At 40.0% G+C, this 22,973-nt stretch overlaps 1 protein-coding gene across 2 annotated transcripts in view; it reads left to right on the top strand.

Moving 5' to 3' along the window:
* Window positions 1-22,858, top strand: part of LOC106563920 (uncharacterized) — a 26,190-nt gene extending 3,332 nt beyond the window's left edge. Inside the window, exons 2-6 of one of the 2 annotated variants that reach the window (XM_045690265.2) lie at window positions 476-589; window positions 3,730-3,772; window positions 6,157-6,230; window positions 16,607-16,656; window positions 19,216-22,858. In XM_045690265.2, the coding sequence (XP_045546221.1) occupies window positions 476-589; window positions 3,730-3,772; window positions 6,157-6,230; window positions 16,607-16,656; window positions 19,216-19,488 (554 nt within the window). In that variant the 3' untranslated portion in view covers window positions 19,489-22,858. The remainder of the gene's footprint in view (window positions 1-475; window positions 590-3,729; window positions 3,773-6,156; window positions 6,231-16,606; window positions 16,657-19,215) is intronic. The other variant, XM_045690264.2, reaches the window with a different exon arrangement.
* Window positions 22,859-22,973: the final 115 nt, after the last annotated feature.

The raw sequence follows: 22,973 nt of genomic DNA, 5'->3' as shown, positions 1-22,973 counted from the left end.
GTTTATTAAACTGGTAGAATTTCCATCTAGAGGTTTAAAATATTAACCTGTGAAAAAGGATAACAGCAGAATGAGAGACATGTTAAAAACAATAAACCCTCTATTTGTCCAGAACGACTTTGTCCAGAACGATTTTGTCCAGAACGATTTTGTCCAGAACGATTTTGTCCAGAACGATTTTGTCCAGAACGATTTTTTGTCCAGACCGACTTTGTCCAGATTAACTTTGTCCAGACTGACTTTGTCCAGATTAACTTTGTCCAGATTAACTTTGTCCAGACTGACTTTGTCCAGACCGACTTTGTCCAGATTAACTTTGTCCAGATTAACTTTGTCCAGACCGACTTTGTCCAGATTAACTTTGTCCAGATTAACTTTGTCCAGATTAACTTTGTCCAGACTGACTTTGTCCAGACCGAGTGGATCCATCTATGACTCATAACTAACTCGTTCTCTCTGTTTTTTTGTTTTCTAGGTTGTACCTGGTGCATAGTACCTCTGACTTTATTCTGTCTGCTTCTCTTCATCTCTGTGTGTCTCAATCTCACCCTCTGCATTCTGAGACACAGGGACACCAGACACAAAGCAGGTAAATTATTACTTGTTGAATAAAATCTCTCTCTCCGAGCAATTGTGTTAGATTAAAATAATATATTTTCCCTTTTTTTTTTTTTTGCATAGAATATGGCTCAATATAGTATTATTACATTTGTTGGTATTTTTTGCTCATCTTTATCAATAATAATAATGATGGACCTGAATGTGTTTTGTATACGTCCACACAAACAATAACTTCAGACACCAGGAACATACAGAGACACTGACACACTGACACCAGGAACACACTGACACCAGGAACACACACAGAGCACAGACACACTGACACCAGGAACACACTGACACCAGGAACATACAGAGACACTGACATACTGACACCAGGAACACACTGACACCAGGAACACACACAGAGCACAGACACACTGACACCAGGAACACACTGACACCAGGAACACACTGACACCAGGAACACACTGACACCAGGAACACACACAGAGCACAGACACACTGACACCAGGAACACACTGACACCAGGAACACACTGACACCAGGAACACACACAGAGACACTGACACAGAACACTGAGACTGACACAGAGCACCTCTCTCACCTCTCTTACCTCTCTCACCTCTCTGACCTCTCTCACCTCTCTCACCTCTCTCACCTCTCTCACCTCTCTCACCTCTCTTACCTCTCTCACCTCTCTTCCTCTCTTACCTCTCTTACCTCTCTCACCTCTCTTACCTCTCTCACCTCTCTCACCTCTCTTCCTCTCTTACCTCTCTCACCTCTCTTACCTCTCACCTCTCTTACCTCTCTCACCTCTCTCACCTCTCTCACCTCTCTTACCTCTCTTACCTCTCTTCCTCTCTTACCTCTCTTACCTCTCTCATCTCTCTCACCTCTCTCACCTCTCTTACCTCTCTCACCTCTCTTCCTCTCTACCTCTCTTACCTCTCTCACCTCTCTCACCTCTCTTCCTCTCTTACCTCTCTTACCTCTCTTACCTCTCTCATCTCTCTCACCTCTCGCACATCTCTTACCTCTCTTACCTCTCTCCCTCTCTCTCTCTTACCTCTCTCACCTCTCTCACCTCTCTTACGTCTCTTACCTCTCTCACCTCTCTCACCTCTCTCACCTCTCTTACGTCTCTTACCTCTCTCACCTCTCTCACCTCTCTTACCTCTCTTACCTCTCTTCCTCTCTCACCTCGCTCACCTCTCTCACCTCTCTTCCTCTCTTACCTCTCTTCCTCTCTCACCTCTCTCACCTCTCTCACCTCTCTTCCGTCTCTTACCTCTCTTCCTCTCTCACCTCTCTCACCTCTCTCACCTCTCTCCTCTCTCACCTCTCTCTCCTCTCTCACCTCTCTTCCTCCTCACCTCTCTCACCTCTCTTCCTCTCTCACCTCTCTCACCTCTCTCCTCTCTCACCTCTCTCACCTCTCTCACCTCTCTTACCTCTCTCACCTCTCTCACGTCTCTCACCTCTCTTCCTCTCTCTCCTCTCTCACTCTCTCACCTCTCTTACCTCTCTTACCTCTCTCACCTCTCTCACCTCTCTCACCTCTCTCACCTCTCTTCCTCTCTTACCTCTCTTCCTCTCTCACCTCTCTTACCTCTCTCACCTCTCTTCCTCTCTTACCTCTCTAAACTCTCTTACGTCTCTCACCTCTCTTCCTCTCTTCCTCTCTTACCTCTCTCACCTCTCTTCCTCTCTTACCTCTCTTCCTCTCTCACCTCTCTCACCTCTCTCACCTCTCTTCCTCTCTTACCTCTCTAAACTCTCTTACGTCTCTTACCTCTCTTCTCTCTTCCTCTCTTACCTCTCTACCTCTCTTACCTCTCTCACCTCTCTTACGTCTCTTACCTCTCACCTCTCTCACCTCTCTCACCTCTCTTCCTCTCTTACCTCTCTTCCTCTCTCACCTCTCTCACCTCTCTCACCTCTCTCACCTCTCTTACCTCTCTTACCTCTCTACCTCTCTCACCTCTCTCACCTCTCTTCCTCTCTTACCTCTCTAAACTCTCTTACGTCTCTCACCTCTCTTCCTCTCTTCCTCTCTTACCTCTCTCACCTCTCTTCCTCTCTTCCTCTCTTACCTCTCTTTACCTCTCTCACCTCTCTCACCTCTCTCACCTCTCTCACCTCTCTTCCTCTCTTACCTCTCTTCCTCTCTCACCTCTCTTACCTCTCTCACCTCTCTTCCTCTCTTACCTCTCTAAACTCTCTTACGTCTCTCACCTCTCTTCCTCTCTTCCTCTCTTACCTCTCTCACCTCTCTTCCTCTCTTCCTCTCTTACCTCTCTTACCTCTCTCACCTCTCTCACCTCTCTTACGTCTCTTACCTCTCTTACCTCTCTTACCTCTCTCACCTCTCTTACCTCTCTCACCTCTCTCACCTCTCTTACGTCTCTTACCTCTCTCACCTCTCTCACCTCTCTTCCTCTCTCACCTCTCTCAACTCTCTTACCTCTCTTACCTCTCTTACCTCTCTCACCTCTCTTACGTCTCTTACCTCTCTTCCACTCTTCCTCTCTTACCTCTCTTACCTCTCTTACCTCTCTCACCTCTCTCACCTCTCTCACCTCTCTCACCTCTCTTCCTCTCTTACCTCTCTTCCTCTCTCACCTCTCTTACCTCTCTCACCTCTCTTCCTCTCTTACCTCTCTTACCTCTCTAAACTCTCTTACGTCTCTCACCTCTCTTCCTCTCTTCCTCTCTTACCTCTCTCACCTCTCTTCCTCTCTTCCTCTCTACCTCTCTTACCTCTCTCACCTCTCTTCCTCTCTTCCTCTCTTACCTCTCTTACCTCTCTCACCTCTCTTACCTCGCTCACCTCTCTTACGTCTCTTACCTCTCTTACCTCTCTCACCTCTCTTACCTCTCTTCCTCTCTTACCTCTCTCACCTCTCTCACCTCTCTTACCTCTCTTACCTCTCTCACCTCTCTCACCTCTCACCTCTCTTCCTCTCTTACCTCTCTTACCTCTCTCACCTCTCTTACCTCGCTCACCTCTCTTACGTCTCTTACCTCTCTTACCTCTCTTGCAGCAACATAAATGGCATCTGTCATTCTGTAGGCTATTTTGTTCATCAGCATTGCTTAACTTAACTTTGTCAGTCTCATCGACTCGCAGGAAAGTGATTGTCCACCATTTTGTTTTGACAGACAATGAGGAGTTTCTCAACCAACAGCATTATCCAAGAGAGAGGTACGGGTTTATTATCATACTCCAGTAATGTGCTTCATCTACCTTTGTATGTGTGTCTTATGTCTTTTCTAAAATGTGTGTGTGTGTGTGTGTGTGTGTGTGTGTGTGTGTGTGTGTGTGTGTGTGTGTGTGTGTGTGTGTGTGTGTGTGTGTGTGTGTGTGTGTGTGTGTGTGTTTACACAGCACATGTCTAGTCAGTGATCTGACATGAATCACTCATCTCAAATGTACAGTATCGAAAAGTATTCAGACCCCTTGACTTTTTCCACATTTTGTTACGTTACAGCCTTATACTAAAATAGATTGAATTATTTTTTTCCCCCTCATCAATCTACACACACTACCTCAATAATTACAAAGCAAAAACAGGTTTTTATAATTTTTTTCAAATTCATTAAAAATACAAATAAACTTATTTACATAAGTATTCAGACCCTTTGCTATGAGACTCTAAATTGAGCTCAGGTGCATCCTGTTTCCATTGATCATCCTTGAGATGTTTCTACAACTTGACTGGAGTCCACCTGTGGTAAATTCAATTGATTGGACATGATTTGGAAAGGCACACACCTGTCTATATAAGGTCCCACAGTTGACAGTGCATGTTAGAGCAAAAACCAAGCCATGAGGTTGAAGGAATTGTCTGTAGAGTTCCGAGACAGGATTGTGTCGAGGCACAGATCTGGGGAAAGGTACCAAAAAATGTCTGCAGCATTGAAGGTCCCCAAGAACACAGTGGCCTCCATCATTCTTAAATGGAAGAAGTTTGGAACCACCAAGACTCTTCCTAGAGCTGGCCGCCCGGCCAAACTGAGCAATTGGGGGAGAAGGGCCTTGGTTGGGGAGGTGACCAAGAACCTGATGGTCACTCTGACAGAACTCCAGAGTTCCTCTGTGGAGATGGGAGAACCTTCCAGAAGGACAACCATCTCTGCAGCACTCCAGAGTTCCTCTGTGGAGATGGGAGAACCTTCCAGAAGGACAACCATCTCTGCAGCACTCCAGAGTTCCTCTGTGGAGATGGGAGAACCTTCCAGAAGGACAACCATCTCTGCAGAACTCCACCAATCTGGCCTTTATGGTAGAGTGACCAGACGGAAGCCACTCCTCAGTAAAAGTCACATGACAGCCCGCTTGGAGTTTGCCAAAAGGCACCTAAAGACTCTCAGACCATGAGAAACAAGATTCTCTGGTCTGATGAAACCATATATTGATATATATTGTATATTGATGTATGTGATGTATATTGCTGTATATTGATGTATATTGATGTATATTGATGTATATTGATGTATGTGATGTATGTGATGTATATTGATGTATATTAATATATGTGATGTATATTGATGTATATTAATGTATATTGATGTATATTAATGTATATTGATGTATCTTGATGTATATTGATGTATATTGATGTATATTAATGTATGTGATGTATATTGATGTATATTAATGTATATTGATGTATATTAATGTATTTTAATGTATGTGATGTATATTGATGTATGTGATGTATATTGATGTATATTAATGTATATTGATGTATATTAATGTATATTGATGTATATTAATGTGTGATGATGTATATTGATGTATATTGATGTATATTAATGTATGTGATGTATATTGATGTATATTAATGTATATTGATGTATATTAATGTATTTTAATGTATGTGATGTATATTGATGTATGTGATGTATATTGATGTATATTAATGTATATTGATGTATATTAATGTATATTGATGTATATTAATGTATATTAATGTATCTTGATGTATATTGATGTATATTGATGTATATTATTGTATGTGATGTATATTGATGTATATTAATGTATATTGATACATATTAATGTATATTGATGTATATTAATGTATGTGATGTATATTGATGTATATTGATGTATTTTAATGTATGTGATGTATATTGATCTATGTTGATGTATATTAATGTATATTGATGTATATTGATGTATATTAATGTATATTGATGTATATTGATGTATGTGATGTATATTGATGTATATTAATGTATTTTAATGTATGTGATGTATATTGATGTATGTTGATGTATATTAATGTATATTGATGTATATTGATGTATATTGATGTATGTGATGTATATTGATGTATATTAATGTATTTTAATGTATGTGATGTATATTGATGTAGGTTGATGTATATTAATGTATATTGATGTATATTGATGTATATTGATGTATGTGATGTATATTGATGTATATTAATGTATTTTAATGTATGTGATGTATATTGATGTATATTAATGTATATTGATGTATATTGATGTATATTGATGTATATTGATGTATATTGATGTATCTGATTGATGTGGTCCTGGCTGTGTTTCCCGTCTTAGTAGATTGGAGGAGGAAGAGGAGGAAGAGGAGAATCAGCAGCAGGAGAATCCCATCTATGGAAACATCACTATAGGTGACATAACATAATATAACATAATATAACATAATATAATATCTATGGAAACATCACTACAGGTGACATAACATCACATAACATAATATAATATCTATGGAAACATCACTACAGGTGACATAACATCACATAACATCACATAACATAATATAATATCTATGGAAACATCACTACAGGTGACATAACATCACATAACATCACATAACATAATATAATATCTATGGAAACATCACTACAGGTGACATAACATCACATAACATCACATAACATAATATAATATCTATGGAAACATCACTACAGGTGACATAACATCACATAACATAATATAATATCTATGGAAACATCACTACAGGTGACATAACATCACATAACATCACATAACATAATATAATATCTATGGAAACATCACTACAGGTGACATAACATCACATAACATAATATAATATCTATGGAAACATCACTACAGGTGACATAACATCACATAACATAATATAATATCTATGGAAACATCACTACAGGTGACATAACATCACATAACATAATATAATATCTATGGAAACATCACTACAGGTGACATAACATCACATAACATAATATAATATCTATGGAAACATCACTACAGGTGACATAACATCACATAACATCACATAACATAATATAATATCTATGGAAACATCACTACAGGTGACATAACATCAATCACATAACATAATATAATATCTATGGAAACATCACTACAGGTGACATAACATCACATAACATAATATAATATCTATGGAAACATCACTACAGGTGACATAACATCACATAACATAATATAATATCTATGGAAACATCACTACAGGTGACATAACATCACATAACATAATATAATATCTATGGAAACATCACTACAGGTGACATAACATCACATAACATAATATAATATCTATGGAAACATCACTACAGGTGACATAACATCACATAACATAATATAATATCTATGGAAACATCACTACAGGTGACATAACATCACATAACATAATATAATATCTATGGAAACATCACTACAGGTGACATAACATCACATAACATCACATAACATAATATAATATCTATGGAAACATCACTACAGGTGACATAACATCACATAACATCACATAACATAATATAATATCTATGGAAACATCACTACAGGTGACATAACATCACATAACATAATATAATATCTATGGAAACATCACTACAGGTGACATAACATCACATAACATAATATAATATCTATGGAAACATCACTACAGGTGACATAACATCACATAACATCACATAACATAATATAATATCTATGGAAACATCACTACAGGTGACATAACATCACATAACATAATATAATATCTATGGAAACATCACTACAGGTGACATAACATCACATAACATAATATAATATCTATGGAAACATCACTACAGGTGACATAACATCACATAACATCACATAACATAATATAATATCTATGGAAACATCACTACAGGTGACATAACATCACATAACATCACATAACATAATATAATATCTATGGAAACATCACTACAGGTGACATAACATCACATAACATAATATCTATGGAAACATCCCCACATGCAAAGGCACCATACCCATAGGAGGCACAGGGGCACGTGTTTTCTCAGATTTGTCCTTTAAAAAAAATATAAAAATTATATATATATATATATATTGTTTCTCTGTAATATTATTAGCCACCTAGCAGTTTCATGAAGTTGACTTTAGCTAGCCCAGATAGGTTCCCAATCTCCCAACCTTATAACTAGCTACTAAGAAGCCATTTTCAGGCTATCAAGATAGAGTAGCTAGCTTGTCTAACTATCTTAGCTGGCATGTCTGCTGGTAAGTTTGGTAGACTTGAGAAAAGCAAGCCATAACTAAATGTACTGAATAAGACTCACGTACTTTTCAATATTTGAGCAGAGATGCATTGAAGTATATTTAGTTATCTTTATTAATGTAATAACCACCAGTCACCTCAGGAGGTAGATATGCTTATATACCCAGATAAAGTGAGCATAATTTTTTTAAATATATATATTTTTTTTACATAGAATTAAGTATAATAATTATGGCTATAGATGGCAGGAAAAAAGCTGTTTCAGGTGTTTGAAAAATGCTAAATTCTTCAACTTGTGGACGGGTGGCCTAATGGACGGATGGCCTAGGCCCCCCCCCCTTGTAATCGATTAAATGTCAGTATTTTTGAATTCATGTATTCTAGCATAACTTCAGTATAGAACCCTTCTCTCTCTCTCTCTCTCTCTCTCTCTCTCTCTCTCTCTCTCTCTCTCTCTCTCTCTCTCTCTCTCTCTCTCTCTCTCTCTCTCTCCTCTCTCTCTCTCTCTCTCTCTCTCTCTCTCTCTCTCTCTCTCTCAATCCAATCCAATTTAAGGGGCTTTCTTGGCATAGGAAACATATGTTAACGTTGCCAAAGCAAGTGAAATAGATAATAAACAAAAGTGAAACAAACTTTAAAAAATGAACAGTAAACATTACACTCACAAAAGTTCCAAAGGAGTATAGACATTACAAATGTCATATTATGTCTATATACAGTGTTGTAATGATGTGCAAATAGTTCAAGTACCAGGAGAAAATAAATGAACATAAATATGGGTTGTATTTACAATGGTGTTTGTTCTTCACTGGTTGACCTTTTCTTCTGGCAACAGGTCACAAATCTTGCTGCTGTGATTACACACTGTGGTATTTCACCCAGTAGATATGTGAGTTTATCAAAATGTGATTTTTTTCGAATTCTTTGTGTGTCTGTGTAATCTGGTGGAAATATGTGTTTCCAATATGGTCATACATTTGGCAGGTCAGGAAGTGCAGCTCAGTTTCCACCTCATTTTGTGGGCAGTGTGCACATAGCCTGTCTTCTCTTGAGAGCCAGGTCTGCCTACGGCGGCCTTTCTCAATAGCAAGGCTATGCTCACTGAGTCTGTACATAGTCAAAGCTTTCCTTAAGTTTGTGTCAGTCAGAGTGGTCAGATATTCTGCCACTGTGTACTCTCTGTTTAGGGCCAAATAGAATCCTAGTCTGCTCTGTTTCTTTGTTTTAATTCTTTCCAATGTGTCAAGTAATTATCTTTTTGTTTTCTCATGATTTGGTTGGGTCTAATTGTGTTGCTGTCCTGGGGCTCTGTGGGGTCTGTTTGTGTTTGTGAACAGAGCCCCAGGACCAGCTTCCTTAGGGGACTCTTCTCCAGGTTCATCTCTCTGTAGGTGATGGCTTTGTTATGGAAGGTTTGGGAATCGCTTCCTTTTAGGTGGTTGTAGAATTTAACGGCTCTTTTCTGGATTTTGATAATTAGCGGGTATCGGCCTAATTCTGCTCTGCATGCATTATTTGGTGTTCTACGTTGTTCGTGGAGGATATTTTTGCAGAATTCTGCATGCAGAGTCTCAATTTGGTGTTTGTCCCATTTTGTGAATTCTTGGTTGGTGAGCAGGACCCCAGACCTCACAACCATAAAGGGCAATGGGTCCTATAACTGATTCAAGTATTTTTAGCCAGATCCTAATTGGTATATTGAATTTTATGTTCCTTTTGATGGCCTTGTCTCTCAGATCGTTCACGGTTTTGTGGAAGTTACCTGTGGCGCTGATGTTTAGGCCAAGGTATGTGTAGTTTGGCATAGAAGACCCTTCTTGTCTTGTCTCTCAGATCGTTCACAGCTTTGTGGAAGTTACCTGTGGCGCTGATGTTTAGGCCGAGGAATCTAGAAAAGTTCAATGGAATTCTGGAGTCGAAAGGAGATGGTTCCTCAATGCGGAAAACTAGTAAATTGATTAAATCGGGTGTTGGAGGAGTTGCTACGGAATGGAGAGGATAAAAGTCCATGTGGATTTGATGCTACTCCTCTTGTGTTGGGAAAGGCTGGTAAAACAAGCATTTTACGGTAAAGTCTACACCAGTTGTATTCGGCGCTTGTGATCTATTCAATTTGATATGATGCAGTTATTTCGGCACGAAGCATTCAAAACGGGATTTTTAAGCGGTTATTGTCTTGTTCTTTACTGTAATCAGAGGGCTAATATCAATTTTTTTATTTTTTTTATTTTACCTTTATTTATACAGGTTTATTCTCATTGAGATAAATATCTCTGTTCCAAGAGAGACCTGGTCCAATAGCAGCAGGGGAACAACGTTTCAGACAAAACATATTACATTACACTAACACAACATTAAACACAACTATAAACACACATACAGTACAACAAAAACATTCACTAACACACCATTAAACACAACTATAAACACACATACAGTACAACGAAACATTCACTAACACACCATTAAACACAACTATAAACACACGTACAGTACAACAAAAACATTTAACGTAAAAATCACAAACATCTTGACTAAAAAACAGCTGGGCTAAAAACATTTACACTCTTCTATGATATATAAATTGATCAAGTGTTTAAACTCCACCACCGAAACTAGATCATCAAATTGGTAAATGTTCAGGAGAGAATTCCAGGACCACGGAGCTGAGGAACTAAAACTATTTCTATCATGACCTGCTCTAATTTTTTGGTACTGTTAGAAGCAAATGAGAATGGGATTGTAATTTATATTTATTTGCTGACCTGACTAAAAAATAAACAGAGATAAAATGGCATTTTACCCAGTATGGCCTTATAAATCAGTGTATACCAGTGTTTAAACCTACACAAGGGTCAATGACGACCAGCCAACAGCGCTGTAGAGATCACAATGATGTGTTAGACGTTTCTGATTTGTAATGAACCTGTGGGCTGCATGATACACTGAATCAAGTGCTCTCAGGGTAGTGGCTGAGGCCTGCACATATATAACATCACTAAAATCTAAAACCGACAGTAATGTACATCGTACCAGCTCCTTCCTGGCCTCCAGAGAAAAACAAGCCTTATGCCGGTAATAAAATCCTATTCTCAGCTTGAGCTTCCTTATCAAGTTCTCTACATGCACAGTGAAGCTCAGCTTATCAGCCCACACACCCAAATATTTGTACACTTTAACTTCCTCTATTGTATGTCCAGGCAATGTAGCAATGACATGATTTGTAACATGACTGGCATTTGAAAATACCATGCAGTTAACTATGCATGCCAGTTACTATGGATGCCAGTTACTATGGATGCCAGTTACTATGGATGCCAGTTACTATGCATGCCAGTTACTATGCATGCCAGTTACTATGCATGCCAGTTAACTATGCATGCCAGTTACTATGGATGCCAGTTACTATGGATGCCAGTTACTATGCATGCCAGTTACTATGCATGCCAGTTACTATGCATGCCAGTTACTATGCATGCCAGTTACTATGGATGCCAGTTACTATGCATGCCAGTTACTCTGCATGCCAGTTACTATGCATGCCAGTTACTATGCATGCCAGTTACTATGCATGCCAGTTACTATGCATGCCAGTTACTATGGATGCCAGTTACTATGCATGCCAGTTACAATGCATGCCAGTTACTATGGATGCCAGTTACTATGGATGCCAGTTACTATGCATGCCAGTTAACTATGCATGCCAGTTACTATAGATGCCAGTTACTATGGATGCCAGTTACTATGGATGCCAGTTACTATGCATGCCAGTTACAATGCATGCCAGTTACTATGGATGCCAGTTACTATGGATGCCAGTTACTATGCATGCCAGTTACTATGCATGCCAGTTACTATGCATGCCAGTTAACTATGCATGCCAGTTACTATGCATGCCAGTTACTATGGATGCCAGTTACTATGCATGCCAGTTAACTATGCATGCCAGTTACTATGCATGCCAGTTACTATGCATGCCAGTTACTATGGATGCCAGTTACTATGGATGCCAGTTACTATGCATGCCAGTTAACTATGCATGCCAGTTACTATGGATGCCAGTTACTATGCATGCCAGTTAACTATGCATGCCAGTTACTATGGATGCCAGTTACTATGGATGCCAGTTACTATGGATGCCAGTTACTATGGATGCCAGTTACTATGCATGCCAGTTACAATGCATGCCAGTTACTATGGATGCCAGTTACTATGGATGCCAGTTACTATGCATGCCAGTTAACTATGCATGCCAGTTACTATGCATGCCAGTTACTATGGATGCCAGTTACTATGGATGCCAGTTACTATGCATGCCAGTTAACTATGCATGCCAGTTACTATGGATGCCAGTTACTATGGATGCCAGTTACTCTGCATGCCAGTTACTATGGATGCCAGTTACTATGCATGCCAGTTACTATGCATGCCAGTTACAATGCATGCCAGTTACTATGGATGCCAGTTACTATGGATGCCAGTTACTATGCATGCCAGTTACTATGGATGCCAGTTACTATGGATGCCAGTTACTATGCATGCCAGTTAACTATGCATGCCAGTTACTATGGATGCCAGTTACTATGCATGCCAGTTACTATGCATGCCAGTTACTATGCATGCCAGTTACTATGCATGCCAGTTACTATGGATGCCAGTTACTATGCATGCCAGTTACTATGGATGCCAGTTACTATGCATGCCAGTTACTATGGATGCCAATTAACAGATTTCATAATCTGTTCACTTTTTTTTCTTGCACTTTGACAGGTAAATATTTATAGCCCTGATATTTAGCCAATGAGTGGCCTGATATCTAGCTAATATTTAGCCAATGAGTGGCCTGATATCTAGCTAATATTTAGCCAATGAGTGGCCTGATATCTAGCTAATATTTAACCAATGAGTGGCCTGATATCTAGCTAATATTTAGCCAATGAGTGGCCTGATATCTAGCTAATATTTAGCCAATGAGTGGCCTGATATCTAGCTAATATTTAGCCAATGAGTGGCCTGATATCTAGCTAATATTTAACCAATGAGTGGCCTGATATCTAGCTAATATTTAGCCAATGAGTGGCCTGATATCTAGCTAATATTTAACCAATGAGTGGCCTGATATCTAGCTAATATTTAGCCAATGAGTGGCCTGATATCTAGCTAATATTTAGCCAATGAGTGGCCTGATATCTAGCTAATATTTAGCCAATGAGTGGCCTAATATCTAGCTAATATTTAGCCAATGAGTGGCCTGATATCTAGCTAATATTTAGCCAATGAGTGGCCTGATATCTAGCTAATATTTAACTTCTTCGGTTAAACAACTCTAGCTTCACTCTTCCAGCTTTTCCGGTGCGCAACAGGCTATAGGCTACGGACGCAAGCCTCTCTGCTATTCGTCTTGTCGTGAAATCCAAGGAAAAACTATATTCTACAAAAACTATAGGACATTAATGTTGTATACATTGTTATACTAGACCTCTTGCTCTTGCTAATTGCTGAATGTAAAATAGGAATGAACTGTTTTGAGAAAGTTGCAAAAAGAGAGTTTATTATTTATTATCTATTTCACTTGCTTTGGTAATGTAAACATATGTTTCCCATGCCAATAAAAGCCCTTAACTTGAATGTAAATGTAAATTGAATTGAGTGCATAGTTGGACTCATTATTAAACGGTTGCACGTGACAGACAGGGATGAGAACAGTGAAAAATAATATCCAAACGAATTGACATCCATTTCAAAAATGGAAATCACTTACAAACCACTTGAGCAACTGTAGATCCGTCTGTTGTTTAATTGAATTGCCTAGTTAAATAAAAGTTAAATAAAATAAAATAAAAATTAAAGCAACGAGGCAAGCAATAACATGATGTAAAAGATGTGCAGGTCAAACAGCGTTTGTTATTTATTTTCTACATTTAATTCTATTTATCATTAGACTACATTCTAATTCTAATACATTCTAATTCTAATTCTATTTATCATTAGACTACATTCTAATTCTAATACATTCTAATTCTAATTCTATTTATCATTAGACTACATTCTTATTCTAATACATTCTAATTCTAATTCTAATTCTATTTATCATTAGACTACATTCTAATTCTAATACATTCTAATTCTAATTCTATTTATCATTAGACTACATTCTTATTCTAATACATTCTAATTCTAATTCTAATTCTAATTCTATTTATCATTAGACTACATTCTAATTCTAATACATTCTAATTCTAATTCTAATTCTATTTATCATTAGACTACATTCTAATTCTAATACATTCTAATTCTAATTCTAATTCTATTTATCATTAGACTACATTCTAATTCTAATACATTCTAATTCTAATTCTAATTCTATTTATCATTAGACTACATGTAACCTACATTGAAGTAGTATTTACAGTTGTCACTATGACAATGAACCAGCACTATATGGGCTCAGTTACCACCTTTTTTAACATGAGTATACAGCGTGCAGTAGGATGCAGTTACCACCTTTTTTAACATGAGTATACAGCGTGCAGTAGGATGCAGTTACCACCTTTTTTAACATGAGTATACAGCGTGCAGTAGGATGCAGTTACCACCTTTTTTAACATGAGTATGTAGGATGCGTTGATCAGTTGATTGACAGGTGCAGGCTACTGTAGGTTGGACGATACACTTTCCTCTAGTGTGGATGTTCGCCAACGTTTTATAGTTGTGTGTAATTTATCGTGATAGTTCTCGGCTTTGGTGTGGACGGCCCTCATCGCTGAAACGAGTAAATGCCGTGTTCTAGCGGATAACGGGAATATATGGTGTGAATACACTAGTGGTTCTCAGCCGCGGGGATGATTTGATGGAAATCACGTCTACAACAACGATAGCCTACTAACAAGGGATTTCATATTCTCTGCTATTTAGTTTGAATTATAATTCTGGATGTGGAGGGTTACATGCTTTTGTTTTCTCCAAATACTTTGTGAGGCCCAGGTTTTAAAAAATCTATATTTTCCCCGGGGGAGAATGACAACTGTTTTAATTTCAGAGGTCTGGTGACCTCCAGGTATCCCTCAATATAAATAACTATTACTGCCTAATGATACAACAGTCAATGTAGGTTTTTACATCAACAAATAACCTTTCATTCATTGCATTTTTACCTCTTATCAAAATGAAAATTAACCAATGAATACATTTACTCAATACAATTTTTTATTTTTTTTTAATGATCTTTCTCAAAAAAAATGGTATTATTTTGTCCCATTAAATAATCTGTACTATTTTTGCCCCCCCCCCCCAAAAAAAAAAATAATAATAATAAAATGTAATTTAAAAAAAGTATATTAGCGACGTAACCGCTCTTCCCCCGCGACCCTGACTTTGAATACAACTGCTCTAAGGCTGTATCATCTCACATTGCTTTACGATGGAAGTTGACAAAAAATGTACAGCCAGTTTTTTATTTAAAACAAGTGTCTATAAATTCTAACCTTCACAACAACAAAACGCGTACAGTTTCATTTACAGTTGTAACAGCGCTATAAATACAACAGTGTCGTAGCTGACCGATAAGAATACTTTTTTTTTTTACAAGTCAGCTATCTTACTGCCTACTAACTGCTGCAGTAGAATAAGGCAGAACAACCTTCGTGTTTTGTTTTGGCGAACGCTATCTGACAGAGAGTATCTGGAAATAAATCTGCAAAGTTCATCAGTATGTCATTATGTTCTTACTCCAACAACACAGTGACATCGAATAGTAACAAAACTATATAGTCTGAACTTGGGTACATCATAATATATAGTCTGAACTTGGATACATCAAACTATATAGTCTGAACTTGGGTACATCAAACTATATAGTCTGAACTTGGGTACATCAAACTATATAGTCTGAACTTGGGTACATCAAACTATATAGTCTGAACTTGGGTACATCATAATATATAGTCTGAACTTGGGTACATCAAACTATATAGTCTGAACTTGGGTACATCATAATATATAGTCTGAACTTGGATACGTCAAACTATATAGTCTGAACTTGGATCAAGATTCAGTTGTTTTTTCTTCCATTTAGATATGATCATGATTGTGTTCTAGTTTCCTGAGTTAAATGGAAACATGTTTGTTTATGACTAAATAGTGTGTGTGTGTGTTCTGTGTGTGTGTTTGTGTGTGTGTGTGTGTGTGTGTGTGTGTGTGTTCTGTGTGTGTGTGTGTGTGTGTTCTGTGTGTGTGTGGTGTGTGTGTGTGTGTGTTCTGTGTGTGTGTGTCTGTGTGTGTTCTGTGTGTGTGTGTGTGTGTGTGTGTGTGTGTGTGTGTGTGTGTGTGTGTGTGTGTGTGTGTGTGTGTGTGTGTGTGTGTGTGTTCTGTGTGTGTGTGTGTGTGTGTGTGTGTGTGTGTGTGTGTGTGTGTGTGTGTGTGTCTGTGTGTGTGTGTGTGTGTGTGTGTGTGTGTGTGTGTGTGTTCTGTGTGTGTGTGTGTGTGTGTTCTGTGAAGACTTGTGCTATGAATCCATGACCAATCAACGTTCCAGAAATGACAGAAAGGTACGTACGTCGGGCCAAAATTATTCTTGTTCATTATTGTTCACATACAACTGTCATTACAATAACATTTGTTTTTGTAGTTTGGTTTTAAACTGTACTGTGTAAATTAAAACAAAAATATATAGAGGACATAGTTTGATTTACTGTTTGATTTACTTTAATTAACTGCCAATGCTCACGTAAAACAAAATGTGAATGAAAAACTCTCATTTCATAATGGTAATAATTGAAAACGACGGTCAGCTATATTTCTATTTATATATATATATTTATATTTTCCACTCTGAGAGGAAATGAACTACGCCTACACTCAGTATTCATGCTAATAATAAAATGTCTATATAGGCCTATATATATATTGAAGTTACATCGCTTAGACCACAAGTCGCTTAGACCACACTGCTCATATTAAGCTACATTACAAATAGCACCATATTCCCTTTATAGTTCAACACTTCTGACCAAAAGTAGTGCACTATATAGGGAATAGGGTGCCATAGGACTCTGGTCTAAAGTAGTGCACTATATAGGGAATAGGGTGCCATAGGACTCTGGTCTAAAGTAGTGCACTATATAGGGAATAGGGTTCCATAGGGCTCTGGTCTAAAGTAGTGCACTATATATAGGGAATAGGGTGCCATAGGACTCTGGTCTAAAGTAGTGCACTATATAGGGAATAGGGTACCATACTGCTGTGGTCTAAAGTAGTACACTATATAGGGAATAGGGTGCCATAGGGCTCTAGTCTAAAGTAGTGCACTATATAGGGAATAGGGTACCATAGGGCTGTGGTCTAAAGTAGTACACTATATTGAGAAGCACACCATGTTAACAGAAATCTGTTAACTAAAGTAGTTCACAGTCATCCTCTGTGGTCAAGGCTATCTCTAGTTCTCTACACCACACTGTGTACATCGCAGCCAATATCCGCTCTATAAGCTATATATAGTACCATTTTTCTGAATGCATGAGCAGTTACCAAGGACAGGATGCTATTCGACTTTCAAGTTTCGAACTTTATTTACCACGTGCACAGGATACAACGGGTGTAAAAATGCAGAGTGAAATTCTTAACGTGAGACCTCTTGTAATATGATATACTAACAGTGTCCATATATAATATACTAACAATGTTCATATATAATATACTAACAGTGTCCATATATAATATAACAGTGTTCATATATAATATAACAGTGTTCATATATAATATAACAATGTTCATATATAATATACTAACAATGTTCATATATAATATAACAGTGTTCATATATAATATAACAGTGTTCATATATAATATACTAACAGTGTTCATATATAATATACTAACAATGTTCATATATAATATAACAATGTTCATATATAATATACTAACAGTGTCCATATATAATATAACAGTGTTCATATATAATATAACAGTGTTCATATATAATATACTAACAATGTTCATATATAATATAACAGTGTTCATATATAATATAACAGTGTTCATATATAATATACTAACAGTGTTCAGAAATTGGGTAAGATCTCAGTGTTCAGTCCCCCCTCCTTCCCCAGCCCGTTCCCCAGCCCCCCTCCCCCAGCCCGTTCCCCATCCCCCCTCCTCCAGCCCGTTCCCCAGCCCCCCTCCCCCAGCCCGTTCCCCAGCCCCCCTCCCCCAGCCCTCCTCCCCATCCCGCCTCCCCCAGCCCTCCTCCCCCATCCCGCCTCCCCCAGCCCCCCTCCCCCAGCCTCCTTCCCCATCCCCCCTCCCCCAGCCCGTTCCCCAGCCCCCCTCCTCCAGCCCCTCCCCCAGCCCCCATCCCCCATCCCCCATCCCATTCCACCAGTCCTCCCCCAGCCCTCCTCCCCCAGCCCGTTCCCCAGCCCCCCTCCCCCAGCCTGTTCCCCCAGGCCTCCCCCAGCCCTCCTCCCCCATCCCGCCTCCTCCAGCCCCTCCCCCAGCCCCCCTCCCCCATCCCCCATCCCCCAGCCCGTTCCCCAGCCCCCCTCCTCCAGCCCCTCCCCCAGCCCCCATCCCCCAGCCCATTCCACCAGTCCTCCCCCAGCTCTCCTCCCCCAGCCCGTTCCCCCATCCCGCCTCCCCCAGCCCCCCTCCCCCAGCCTGTTCCCCCATCCCGCCTCCCCCAGCCCCCCTCCCCCAGCCCCCCTCCCCCAGCCCGTTCCCCAGCCCCCCTCCCCCAGCCCCCCTCCTCCAGCCCCCATCCCCACTCCCCCAGCCCGTTCCCCAGCCCCCCTCCCCCAGCCCCCCTCCCCCAGCCCGTTCCCCAGCCCCCTCCCCCAGCCCCCCTCCCCCATCCCCTCCCCCCTCCCCCCTCCCCCAGCCCCCCTCCCCCAGCCTCTCCCCCATCCCCCCTCCCCCCTCCCCCCATCCCCCCTCCCCCCTCCCCCAACCCCCCTCCCCCAGCCCCTCCCCCAGCCCCCCTCCCCCAGCCCCCCTCCCCCAGCCCATTCCCCAGCTCCACCAACCACGACCTGAAATACTCCTTTGTAATAGATAGTAAAAAAAAAGGACAAATACATTATTATTCTACTGTTCCTACTCCTTCTCTTCAGCCTGCGCCCCAGCCCCAACAACAACCTGACCTGAACTATGCTTCTCTTGACCTGAACGTGGGACAGATACCCAAGAAGAGGAAGCGTCGCTACCAGCAGGCCCAGGCCCAGGCCCAGGCCCTGCCCGAGTCCCAGATGGGTGGGGGTTTCCTGGAAATAGATGCGGAAATGGAGGCCTCCCTCCCCTCACGGAGTAGCAGCCCTCTGGCTTCTAGAAACAGCATCTATCTCAACAGTCTACAGATGGCACTACAGACAGAGGAGAGGGAATAAGAGAGAGTCAAGGGGAGGGAGATGGAGGAGGATAGAGATTGGGATGGAGACAGGAAGTGAGGAGAGGGGGAGAAAGAAACAGTAGGTTGTGATGGAGGGATGGAGACTGGAAGTGAGGAGAGGGGCAGAAAGATACAGTAGATTGTGATGGAGGGATGGAGACAGGAAGTGGGAGAGGGGCAGAAAGATACAGTAGGTTGTGATGGAGGGATGGAGACAGGAAGTGGGAGAGGGGCAGAAAGATACAGTAGGTTGTGATGGAGGGATGGAGACAGGAAGTGGGAGAGGGGCAGAAAGATACAGTAGGTTGTGATGGAGGGATTGAGACAGGAAGTAACATGTGACTGGGGTTAGAGGTTAGGGAGGAAGACCAACGGTCCTAAATGTGAACTCAAGAACTCAATTAGGCAGAGAGAGCGAGAAAGAGAGGGAGGGAGAGAGACAAAGAGAATGAGAGAGAGAGAGAGAACTTGTGTTTATTTTTTTATTTTTTGTATTTAACCTTTATTTAACTAGGCAAGTACAGGTAGACAAACATATTAACCTACTTTAACCTCTAGCCAATATGTTACAATCAGACATTATAGAGAAAGGGGCTCCCACTGCATAAACTGCAGATATGTATATATTATTATTATTATTATTATATATTTTTATTATTAGTAGTGTTCGTATATGCAGTATACAGTGCATTCGAAGAGTATTCAGACCCCTTGACTTTTTCCACATTTGGTGACGTTACAGCCTTATTCTAAAATTAATTTTTAAAAACAATTCCCCTCATCAATCTACAAACAAAAGCTCATAATCACAAAGCATAAACAGTTTTTTAGGATTTTTTTTTTATACAAATGTATTAAAAATAAAAATCTGAATATCACATTTACATAAGTATTCAGACCCTATAATCAGTACTTTGTTGAAGCACCTTTAGCAGCGATTACAGCCTTGAGTCTTCTTGGTTATGACGCTACAAGCTTGGCACACCTGTATTTGGGGAGTTTCTCCCATTCTTTTCTGCAGATCCTCTCAAGCTCTGTCAGGTTGGATGGGAGGGCGTCGCTGCACAGCTATTTTCAGAGCTATTTTCAGAGCTGTTAGATCGGGTTCAAGCCCGGGCTCTGGCTGGGTCACTCAACTACATTCAGAGACTTGTCCCGAAGCCACTCCTGCGTTGTCTTGGCTGTGTGCTTAGGGTCGTTGTTCTGTTGGAAGGTGAACCTTCGGCCCCCAGTCTGAGTTCCTGAGCGCTCTGGAGCAGGTTTTCATCAAGGATCTCTCTGTACTTTGCTCAGTTCATCTTTCCCTCGTTCCTGACTATTCTCCCAGTCCCTGCCGCTGAAAAACATCCCCACAACATGATGCTGCCATCACCATGCTTCACCGTAGGGATTGTGCCAGGGATGCTTCCAAAAAATGTTTTTAATCAATTTTAGAATAAGGCTGTAATGTAACAAAATGTAGAAAATGGGAAGGGGTCTGAATACTTTCTGAAGGCACTGTATATATACATTCTCAAAAGTTTTTCTTTATTTTGACTATTTTCTACGTTGTAGAATAATAGTGAAGACATCAAAACTATGAAATAACACATATGGACTCATGTAGTAACCAAAAAAGTGTTAAACAAATCAAAATATATTTTATATTTGAGATTCTTCAAATAGCTACTCTTTGCCTTGATGACAGCTTTGCACACTATTGGCATTCTCTCAACCAGCTTCACCTGGAATGCTTTTCCAATGTTCTTGAAGGAATTCCCACATGCTGAGCACTTGTTGGCTGCTTTTCCTTCAATCTGCGGTCCAACTCATCCCAAACCATCTCAATTGGGTTGAGGTCGGGTGATTGTGGAGGCCAGGTCATCTGATGCAGCACTCCATCACTCTCCTTCTTGGTCAAATAGCCCTTTCACAGCCTGGATGTGTTTTGGGTCATTGTCCTGTTGAAAAACAAATGATAGTCCCACTAAGTGCAAACCAGATAGGATGGTGTATTGCTGCAGGCTAGTTGAGAACAAGTTCTTATTTACAACTGCGACCTGGCCAAGACAAAGCAAAGCAGTTCGACAACATACAACAACACAGAGTTACACATGGAGTAAAACAAACCTACAGTCAATAATACAGTAGAACAAAAGAAAACAAAAAGTCTATATACAGTGAGTGCAAATGAGGTAAGTTAAGGCAATAAATAGGCCATGGTGGCGAAGTAATTACAATATAGCAAGTAAAACACTGGAATGGTAGATGTGCAGAAGATGAATGTGCAAGTAGAGATACTGGGGTGCAAAAGAGCAAGATAAATAAATAAATACAGTATGGGGATGAGGTAGGTAGTTGGGCTGTTTATAGATGGGCTATGTACAGGTGCAGTGATCTGTGAGCTGCTCTGACAGCTGGTGCTTAAAGCTAGGACACCAATCAGGCCCTCGAGGGCTGGAGTTGCCCACCCCTGCTCTACGGCAAAGGTAACTCTGGATCTTCCTTTCCTGTGGCGGTCCTCATGAGAGCCAGTTTCATCATAGTTTTTGCGACTGCACTTCAAGAAACTTTCAAAGTTCTTGAAATGTTCCGTTATTGACTGACCTTCATGTCTTAAAGTAATGATGGACTGTTGTTTCTCTTTGCTTATTTGAGCTGTTCTTGCCATAATAGGGACTTGGTCTTTTACCAAATAAGCATATATTTAGTATACCACCCCTACCTTGTCACAACACAAATGATTGATCAAACGCATTAAGAAGGAAATCAATTCCACAAACTAACTTTTTACAAGGCACAGCTGTTAATTGAAATATATTCCAGGTGACTACCTCATGAAGCTGGTTGAGAGAATGCCAATAGTGTTCAAAAGCTGTCATCAAGGCAAAGGGTGGCTACTTTGAAGAATCTCAAATACAAATATATTTGTTTAACACTTTTTTAGTTACTACTTGATTCCATATGTGTTATTTCATAGTTATGATGTCTTCACTATTATTCTACAAAAACCCTTGAATGAGTAGGTGTGTCCAAACATTTGACTGGTACTGTATATTATTATAGTTGTTAGTATTATATATATATATATATATATATTATATGTGGAAAATAAGTGTAAAAGTGAAACCTACTTGGAATAAGAGAACTTTCATGTAAATGTCATGTGACATTTAAAGGTGAACGGTTGCTGTGTGGCATAGTTGTGAGTTTTATTATGAGAGGTGATGTAAACATCATCGAAGGCTCAAGTCACATGGCTCGAGCTAACACACACAAACATCTACAGTACATGTGAATACTTGGCCAGGTCGCAGTTGTAAATGAGAACTTGATCTCAACTAGCCTACCTGGTTAAATAAAGCTGAAATAAAATGTTAAAAAATGAATCATTTCTGAAGGCACTGTACCTCTCAAATCTCATGCAGGGAGGGGTAGACAACACATTCACACATTCACACGGACTGACTGACTGACTGGCTGACTGACTGGCTGACTGGCTGA

This window comes from Salmo salar, chromosome 11 (genome assembly GCF_965601325.2).
Source record: "Salmo salar chromosome 11, fSalSal1, whole genome shotgun sequence".
NCBI lineage: Eukaryota > Metazoa > Chordata > Actinopteri > Salmoniformes > Salmonidae > Salmo > Salmo salar.
This window is presented reverse-complemented; position numbering and strand designations above follow the sequence as displayed.